Below are 10,631 nucleotides of genomic sequence, written 5' to 3'. Positions count from 1 at the left end.
GTTTCTTTTATGTTGTTTTTTAGTTTCTAAACTGTTTATTTTTTCTCTATGTTTTTTAACAGTGATTGTGGAGCATATGTTGCTGCCTTTGCTGAATTCGAACCCGACTTGCTTCACTTTTCTACTCGTACGGACAAAGGAAAATTGACGAAAGTATTGACAGCGAGGATGAGAAGCAAACCAAGTCTTCTAAGGCATCTAAATTGAAGAAATAGGATCTTTTAATTTGGTGGCTCTATTCTGTTATTTGTTGAATCTATTTACTTGACAAGTTTTAGTGTTGTTGTTTCAATGTAGGTATTATATTTGATTTTATACTATGTAGCTGGTTTAAAACTTTTAGGATATTTGACATTCACTCCTTATAATATCTTTATTGTATAGGTTTGTATTTCCCAAAGTTGTTTGTTTTTTTTAATTGTTCAAGTTCTTATATACGGTCGCACAACTATAGAGAAACTATTAACCAACTAAATACAAACTATGTTTTCAATTTTCCTAAATAGTGCTATGAATGTATTTTTATTCTTCGTATTCCATTAATCCTTTTCCCTTATTCAAGTTATGTTTTATCAATTATTGACTGACTGCCTTTAAAACTGTGAAGAAGAAGTCATTCCGCCACTTAATATTTTACAAAGGGTCGCAACTGTAACAAAACGATTTTGAAACTATTAAAAAACTGTTTCAAATTTCATAAAAAAGAAATCCCATGTATTTAGAACACCACAGATCAACCTATTTGAATTTGCACACAAAATTAAACAATTCAAATATTTCATATGTATCTATTTTATTGCTTGATTGTTGCATGTCTTTCGATTGTGTCCGTGTTGTCCACATTTGCCGCACCTGTTATGTTTTTTTGTATCCCATTCAGATAAAAACCTTCGTTTCCTTGGTCTTCCAGATCTTATTTTTTGGTTTGGTGGCAGAACAATGATATCTTTTATGTTTTGTGGCACATCCCAAGTTGTGTGATTGTGAACCGGATATGTTGAGCCGCTGTATGTTTCAAGCCATGTTCGCGTGGTGTAATAACTCGAACAGTAGTTGTAAACATTCAAGTTCATCTCTTTTATAACAGCAAGCGCATGAGCACATGGTAACTCATCAAGTTGGAATCTGTTGCAACTGCATGTTTTCTCCTTCAGGTTGATGACCCATGATCTGGTTAGTTCAATGACTTCGAACATGGTCTCGTTTATTGGTTTTACCTGCGGATTAAGTGTAAAACTATTAATATGTATAACAACGAAAAACAAACTATAAAGAAACTATAATGCAACTACAATATTAAACATGTCATTACATTTTCTGTCAATGATTCCACAAAGTTGTCGACTAATTTCTTTTCTGCTGTAGGTGTTAAAAATGTTGTTGTTTTCTGTGCTTTTTTCCTGTTTGTGTATGTCTATTGTTGTATCAATGCTCTCAATGACTCCATCAGTGTTGTGATTGGTAGCTCTCTAGCTGCCAAGTTTGCTGCATTTAGAGATTCAGCAATGTTTGAAGTCATAGTTGAATACCTGTTGTTTTTGCAGTGGTATCTTGACCATTTGTGGTATCCAACTTGTTGTAAATATGGTCTTACACGGATGTCCAAGCTGTCCAACTCGCTCATATGGTATTCAAATTTCCTCTCCGTGTATGCTCGGCAGCCGAAGAATGGTTTATCCGGCTTGCTTGCATTCTTCTTGAAGGTTGCTTTTAGGTTGCTTAACGAGGTGGTATACACAATAGCAATGTGTGATTTACGGAAATACTTGACAAGCTGCCTTACTTATGCTCTCATGTCTATCCGAGATCAAGCACGTTCCTCTCTAATCCCATATGTTTCTCTCACTTTTGTGAAAAACCATTGCCATGAGTTGTTGTTTTACGAATCCACAACAGAAAAAGCTAGTGGAAAAATGTGCCCATTTGCATCCTGTGTACAAGCAGAGAGCAGTGTACCTCCATATGTTGATTTAAGGAAAGTTCCGTCAACAACTATTATAGGTTTGCATTTCTTCCATCCTTTTATTGATGCATCCAGTGCGACAAACAAGTACTTGAAGCTGTTGTCATCCTCTGTTACCATGTGCACTATTGTTCCGGGATTAGTTTTTTGCAACATGTGCAAAAAACCGGCAAAGAACTTTGTATGATTCGTTGGCTTTTCCTCGTAATTCTTCTTGCGCGTGCTCTTTGCTTCTCCATGCTTTCATGTAGTTCATTCTGACCCCATACTTGTGTTTCATTTCTCCTCTGATGTCTTGTGGCGTTTGAGTTGTTTTTATGTTGGTGAATCGTGGCTTGATGTAGTTTCCAATCAATTTCGTTGTAGCTTGTCTCTTGTCGGCAAATCTGATGTTTAGATCACAAGTGTGTATCACCTTTACGTCGTACTTTCGAATGATGAATGACTTTGTTGGCCCGTTTACGGATGCCGTTAGTGCCCACTTGCATTTTGGATCCAAACAACAAATCTTGTATGTTCTTGCACATGATTTTTTAACTCTGAATTGGAAGTTGTTCCTAATTGCACAGAAACCAAGCACACTCTGCAGTGTTTCTTTGTCTTTGTATATTTGTGCTTCTTCTATTTACGGATGATGCGGATCCGTGATTAGTAGTTCGTCATAATCTGTGATTTCGGTTCCTTTTTTCTCGTTGTTTTCCGGTTGCTCAACCATTTCCTCTGCCACAAGTTTTGCATAGTCCATGAAGTCAAAACTTTCTTCCCCAAATTCCGGTACTCTTGCTTCAATTATATGTTGTTGATTTGTTGAGTCTTCTGTTGTTGCTGCATTGTATTCGATTGGTTGGAAGGCGCTTCTATGTGTAATTAATGAATTGTCATTTCCAAAGAATGATGCATCGATGGTTGTTGTTGGGTTGTTGATGACATTCACACACATTGGGTATGTTGTGAAGTCGGGGTCTTTCAGTTTGAGTTGTATGTAGAAATGCAGGCTTTGATCATCCTTTATCCTCAATGGTTGGTATCCTTCCTTCACTTGATATTTCAGTTGCAAAACAGTGTTTTCTTGGTTGCATTCCAGGGCATCTTTGAGTTTCTGTTGCAAATCTTCATAGTTACAATTGGCAGAAATGTAGTGTCCACTGGCTTCATAATTTTCATAATTCATTCGATCATCGAATTTTCCATTGTAGAAGACTAGGAATGGAATGTCTTTCCTTTCCTGTGTTTTTGCAATGGTTATTAGTCCGAGGCAACGAATTTTAAAACTGGTTTTATTATGTTATGAAATAGAGTACAAACTTACTTCTATCTCTGTTCCTTTGTTCAAGCATTGTATTTCCTGTCCTGATTCCTGATTTTGCCATTTTTTGGTTGTTAATAAACTACAAAGAAACGAGAATAAAACTATTAAGAAACTTCATTTAAATTTTGGGAAACTAACCATTTCTCAAACTGTTCTGTCCTCTATCTTTTCCACAATAAATTCCTGCAAAAAACGTAATGAAACTATTATTAAATGATTATGCAACTGTAAACCAACTGAAAAACCACAATTATATCCCCAAAATTACATAGTTCTTACTCATTGTCATTTTTCATCATGTTTATTCGACTCAGATCGATTTACAACTATTATAAAACTAATTTGCTACCATTAACATAAATCTTATCTTGTATATATGCTAGCTCTTGGTACTTGTCATATAACACTTCTTCATGATTTCTAAACCATTTTCAAACGATAATGCAACTGTAAGCCAACGCAAAAAAAATTAAAAAAAGTAATTAGTATCCCTTGGTTCCTTAATCAGAATCAGTTCTTGTTTATTGGTTTTACCATATGAATTGCCTGTTGCACACCATTGAATCAACCAGAATGCAACTAAAAATGCCGTGTATCATTGTTGAAAAAAAAATTCAGTTCATACCTTTTTTTTGGATTTGAGGGGGAGCTCCAGATCTGTTCAATACAGATTTACATTGCTTCAATCTGAATTTTCGACGATCGTTTGAGTGATATTGCACTATAAAAACCGAAATCAAATGTTGAATTTCAGTTTCTCCACGGTTGTCCTGCTCTTTTTTTAAAAAAAATTATGTTTAGATCGTTGGTTTTGATCGTTTCCTATTGAAATTCGACGGGATTTACAGCTGTTTTACGTTCGATCTGGTTTCATTATGGTTGCGTGGCCGACTGCATCGATGGAGCTTCATTCATCCTCTCCGTTTGTGACGTGCGGCTGAAGGTAAGGGCAAGTGGTATTTTTGTAATATTTTCCTTTTGGGCTGTACAAATGTTCATTGGGCCGGCCCACAGTATTGTTGTAATATTTTTCCCTTTTTAGAATATTCCTATTTTTTTCCCTATTTTTTAACACTCCAAATTCCAATATGTGATATTCTATTATTTTATTTCTGTTAAATTAATTCGTCGTCGACCTAAGCACTTTAAAACCCTCAGAACAGTTCCTTCTCATCAATGGTGTTGGATTTTCTCAAAATTAAATTCAAATCAATATTCACGTTTATTGTGTAGCAGACTCAGAAAAACCCTAAATCAATATCCTAAAATCTTCTCATTTTTTCCCTTCTCACCTCTCAAGCGAAGCACCTGCTCTGCTCATAACACTATCTACGTCTTTCTCTCAGCGCCGTGGCTGCTCCAACCTCGAAGGCAATCGACTTAAGCCATTATCCATGGTATCATTAAGCTTTGAGTCTGAAGTTTGTATCTTTGAGTTAGACAATCTTTATGTATTAATTTTGTTTAGTTAAGATCAATTGCAGGTCCAATTACGAATATAATATACATACGAAAAGTTAAATTCTCTTCTTTTTCGTTAATTAGGGTTTATATATTAGCTAGAGTATGCTGTTTATATATTAAGCTTTTCTTCAATATGTTCAAGATGAGTCTTGCTTTGTGTTTTTGGGCTTCATCTTGAAAGAAGACTAAGTAATCATGTTTTAGTTTTTTCACATATGTTCATCTGGGCAAGCATTGAATTTCTTTTCGTTTTTTTATTTGTCTTAATTCATGATATTCAAATTTTGTGTGAATAGGTTGCTGGTGGATTAATTGTTAGTCGTGTTTCCGAGTAATCATCCAAGGTATTATTAAGTTTAGGTGGTTTTCCCAGTAAATCAAGCAGGGGTTTATCATTATTGTGATGTAATGGCACTTGGGTTTATCTCAAATCTGCGTAATCTTTGGCCCTTTAAGGTGCTTAAACACGATGATTTAAGAGTCTCTTGTGATTTAGTTCGCAAGCTTCCAATTCCTGAGCGGACTAAGCAATTCGTTTATGCAATTTGGGAGCCAGAAACTCAATCGGTGATATACGTACTTTCTACTCAAAGTTTATCTGAGCAGTCAGCATTGGATGTTAAGTGTTTGATTAGGGAGATTAAGCCTGATGCTGTAGTTGCTCAAGTGGGTGTTTCTCATGGTGCTGAAATACTTGCACAAGAGAGTGAATTGGATCAGTGTGTTGAGAACCCACTTCCTACCTCATCGTTTGAAGTTTTAAGACGATGTTTTGTGGAAAAAGTTAGTAAGGAGAAGTACGAGGATGTTGCTGGTAGTTTAGTTTTACGAGAGGTTTTTGGTGTTAGTTTTCATGGACATCTTTTGGCAGCCAAAAAGGCGGCTCGGGAGGTGGGGTCTTCATTCTTGGTGATAGAATTGCCATGTTTATCACTCGCTGGCAATGGTACACCGGGTGAAACCGATGTATTGAACAAGTTTCAGGGTTTAGTTAGTAGTTTGGTTCCTCAGAAGGCTTTTAGTTCAGTTGCTACATTGAGCTCAAGGAGGTTTCTCTTGACCAATGATATTCAGTCGCAAATGGTGAAGGTTTTATCACCAGTTATGGAGATGTCAATATCAAGGTTAAGTCCATCAAGTTCTGCACCCAAAATGGGATTGGGGGAAACTCAGCCTCAAGATAGTTATGAGGCTCCATCATTTGCTCAGTCCATTTATCCACTGCTTGTTGATTTGCATAATATATTTGCAGATCTCCCATCCATTGGAAGGGCTCTTGCTCATGCTCAAAAGATGCTATATGATGTAAACAAAGGGGAAGCTGTTGATGGAAAAGTCATGTCTGAGGTTTACACCTTCCGAATTGCAGTTGAGGGGCTGAGAATTGCTCTGAACAATGCTGCTAGACTGCCTCTCAACAAAATAGGGGATCCCAGCTCAGTTAAGGCCGAGTTCTCTGATCTTTCTCTTCAGGAAAAATCTCAAGTACTTCTTGCACACGCCCTCCAATCCCAGACTAAGAAGTTCAAGACCATAGTTGCAGTGGTGGATGCCAGTAGCTTAGCGGGTCTAAGAAAGCACTGGAACCATCCAGTTCCTCCAGAAGTCAAGGATATGATTGGACAGCTTTGTATAGGTGATGAAGGTGATGAGGAAATGCCAAATCAGACAGACAAGAAACTTTTGATAACTAATAAACCTGTGGTAGCTGTAGGAGCAGGGGCTACAGCAGCTCTGGGAGTTTCATCGCTTTCTAAAGTTGTCCCTGCATCAACCTTCATGAAGGTTATAACCATGAATGTCCCTGCATCACTTAAAATCATTTTGACTCAAACACAGAAGGCATTGGCGCTTGTCCTTGGCAAAACTCTTGGTCCAACAAAAGTTGTTGCTCCAAGTTTTGCCGGTTCTGGATTCAAAACAACATCACTTTTCAAAGCCACAGCTTCTGCTGAGAAGATCAGGGCAGTTGCCCACGGTGTTATAGCCTCAGCTGAGAAAACTAGCCTCTCAGCCATGAGAACAGCTTTTTATGAAATAATGAGAAAGCGCCAGGTTCGGCCAATCGGTTTTCTACCATGGGCAACTTTTGGGTGTAGTGTCGCAACGTGCACAGGATTGCTTGCTTATGGAGATGGGATTGAGTGTGCTGCCGAATCTGCACCTGCTGCCCCATCAATCGCAAGTTTGGGTCGTGGAGTTGAGAGATTGCAAGAGATATCTCAGCAGGTGAGGCAAACAGATAGCAGTAGAATACAAAAGTCTATAGAATCATTAATGGTTAGATTAAAGAAAACAAGATTTCAATAAAGTAAGAAATGTTATTCTTTCTCTTTCAATGATCATTTGCAAGTTTGTACAGTGATTTTTGATCAAGTAAGAGAGTTCATAAATTAAAATTGTTCATAGAGTTATAGGAGTCTGTTATTTGCATTATAATTCTTAAATTTGCTTTTCAGAATAATACGAAGTCTGTTCACCATCTTGTCATTGATTGTAATTAGTAAGTACTATGCTGGTGTTGCATAAATCAAATATTGGATTATTTTCTATCATTTAGTCCTTGAGTCACTGATTATTATATGTAAATACAGAGGCTTTTGTTTTTTAGTATTATAAAGTTTTGTGTATATGGGAATGAAAGTGTGAGATTATAATTGGCTAATTAAGATTTTTGTCCTCTGAACTTTGACATGTATTAAATTATGCCCCCTGAACTTTTAAGGTCGTTAAAAATGTTCCATGAATTATTGAGATTGTTGGATTTGAGGACTTCTGTCTATTGTCATTCAATTTTATTATTTCGATTGTTTATGTATTAAACTATACTCTTCAAATTTTGATATTTACCAAATTATGTCCATTGAATTTTAAAATGTACTAAATTATAGTTCCGGAATTTTAGTATATGTTAGATTTTTTATTAAAATTAAAAAAAAAAAAATCTTTAAATCTAACAATCTCAATAGTTCATGAGGCATTTTTAACGACTTTAAAAATTCAGGGGCATCATTTGGTACATGTGTTCATGCAAAAATTCTAATTAACCATTATAATTAGAAAGTTGAGAACATAGTTTGGTGGGAGGGAAACTTGGTCTCAGTAAATTGTAATCTAAGCCAGAGACAAAGCCTTATATTTATAGTTTTCTAAAAAAATAAAACAAAGAATGAATTAAAACAGCCAATGAGAAGGCTTAGAAAATAGTTAAACAGCAATCAACAACTAGTACAGAGATTAACTTGGTCTTACAATTATCAATAGATGAATTGGAGAAGAAGAGATTACTATAAAGTGGTTAAAATAAAGAAATCTGAAATAAGTTTTATTTATTTATTTGGTATTTGGCCAAAAAAACATTTATTGCTTAGAGAAACAAGTGTGATTAGTGTTTTTTTTTTCTTCTAAAAACAAAGCTATTCAGCAAGCCATAATTAGAAATTAGAGAGTTTGGCCAAATTTTTTAAAATCAATTTTATGAAAACTAAGTTAAAAAATAAAAAAAAAAATCTGAAAAATCATAAAACATCAATATGTTATTTTCTATTTTTAAAAACAAATTTTATTTTTAGTGTATATTTTTTTAAGAAAATTTATAATTTTGTATACATTATATAATTTTATTTTTTTATGTAATATAAAATAATTTATTTACATTTAATTATACATTCTATATTAAATACATAAACATAATTTTAATTTTCTATACAATTTTTATAAGATAATAAATTTTTCTTAAGTCTTATATAAATAAACAATAAAAATACATATTTTCTTATAGAACTATATATTAAATATATTAGATTAATAATTTATAAATATTATCAATATAAAATATAAACATAGTCTTTATACATAATGTCACATTTGGTTACAGTTTCATTTTTTTAAAAACAAATTTCTGAATAACTTATAAACATAAGTATTTTTTTAGAACAACATAAATGTTTCTTAAAACAAAATAAACATAAATATTTTATTTTTAGACTTATTTATGAACTTTTAATAAATAAATTATATAAATTCTATTGAAATATTATTATAATAAATATATTAGATTTATAATAGCATTATAAATACAAATAATAATCAAATATTTAACATACATGTATATACGTTGTTTATAAAGCATAAACAAATATTTTAAATATGTTTATATATATTTAATTTTGTATTAAATTTCAGTAAACATATTATTTTTGTAATATATCAAAATACAAATATTGACATATGTATTTTTGTATTTAATTTTATGCATTTTTTTAAAAGAAATTAATTAAAAATAATCAATATGTGAAAATCGTAAACTTTTATGTTTTTTATTATTATATAATATGAATTTAATAATTATTTGTAAATATTTATAAAATTGTATAGAATTGTGTAATTATGTTTTTTTTGTTGGATAATTTTTGTAACATAATTAATTTACTTGTATATAATTAAAGATTACCTTTTTCTTATATATATATTTTCTCTCACATACCCAATTCTTAAGTATGGGTTTGGGGTCGGGGCCAGATCCAGGTTTGGTGATTTAGCATCTGGGGTTCTGGGGTCGGGTACGAGTCTTATGCCTAGTGCTGGGACCTATTTGTGTTAAGACCTATTTTTTTATTGAATACTAGTAAATAGAATAATAAGCTATGATATTGAAGTCTTCTCTGGTGGTGCATCTTGTCTAATGTCCTCCCTATCCTAGGCATCATGGCAAGAAGAATCAACATTGACGAGGTACATTGCCCCCTTTGTGGGGGGTGTGAAGAATTTATGGAGCACCTGTTTCTTTATTGTAACTTCGCTTTGGTGTCTCCTGTTTGGTCTCCCCTTCCAGAAGATTGGATCAAAATCAAATGTTAAGGTTGGTTGTGACTCCATGTGCGTAGCGACTTTGGCTAGAGATCACTCAGGGACAGTGTTGTGGGGTGCGGCCAACAGTCTTAATTTCGCAAATTCGTTGATTGGCGAGGCAGCAGCGTGTCAACTTGCTTTGGAAACTGCTATTTCTTGGAAGCATAATTATATCATTATTGAGAGTGATTCAGAAAATGTAATCAAGGCGATTAAAGGAGTCCACTCCTTATGGAACATTGATAATTATATTTCTGTTTGTAATCAACTCTCTATGAACTTTTTATCTTGTAATTTTTCTTTTATCCTTAGATGTTGTAATTTTGCGGCTCACAATGTCGCTAGATGAGCTTTCGCTCAGAATGTTTCGGGTATAGTAGATCCATCCTCTATACCCCACTCTATCCTTTATAATGACCGCGAGGTCTAACTTTCTAGTTTCAATGCACGTTTTATTTTAAAAAAAAAAGTCTTCCTGTTAGATTTGGTAAAAACTGACTAATCCTTCTGTAAATATAAACTGTACATATGCAATAATGCAAATGTATTAATTATTCTTTTTTTTTTCCTTTTTATAGTAATGATTTTTTCTTTTTTAAGAAATTATAACAATGATGTACAGATGCAATAATGCAAATGTATTAATTATTCATATTTTTTTTTTCCTTTTTATAGTAATTTTGTTTTTTTGAGAAATTATAACAAGAAATTTTTACATTTGAAATTGTACATATTTGTTATACTAACTCCAAAATTTAGTAAACAAATTCCACTAATATAACCAATTTGTATTCAATTATATGTAATTAAGTTACAAAATTTAAATGTAAAATCCATTGAGTACATTTATAAAATTTTATGACCAAACTTAAATCCAGAATACTAAATTTATATGTTGATAAGCAATTACTAAAAAGTACCAAATAAGTCAATAAAACAAAAGATATTAAATGAGTATTTTATATTTACCCATTCTAATATATAGTTTCTATAAATATATATATATATAGTTTCTATAAACACGTTTAATTCATGTAAATAGAC

General features: G+C 33.1%; 1 protein-coding gene across 1 annotated transcript; it reads left to right on the top strand.

Annotated features, from left to right (window-relative positions):
• The first annotated feature begins 4,319 nt into the window (after window positions 1–4,319).
• Window positions 4,320–7,291, top strand: LOC115716801 (uncharacterized). Its single transcript, XM_030645705.2, has 2 exons — window positions 4,320–4,669; window positions 5,033–7,291. Exon 2 carries the CDS (start codon window positions 5,145–5,147, stop codon window positions 7,044–7,046), a length of 1,902 nt encoding a protein of 633 aa, XP_030501565.2. The 5' UTR covers window positions 4,320–4,669; window positions 5,033–5,144; the 3' UTR covers window positions 7,047–7,291.
• Window positions 7,292–10,631: the final 3,340 nt, after the last annotated feature.

Source organism: Cannabis sativa, chromosome 5 (assembly GCF_029168945.1).
Source record: "Cannabis sativa cultivar Pink pepper isolate KNU-18-1 chromosome 5, ASM2916894v1, whole genome shotgun sequence".
NCBI classification, from domain to species: Eukaryota; Viridiplantae; Streptophyta; class Magnoliopsida; order Rosales; family Cannabaceae; genus Cannabis; species Cannabis sativa.
Note: the sequence above shows the minus strand (reverse complement) of the source record. Positions and strands in the feature narration are given on the sequence as shown.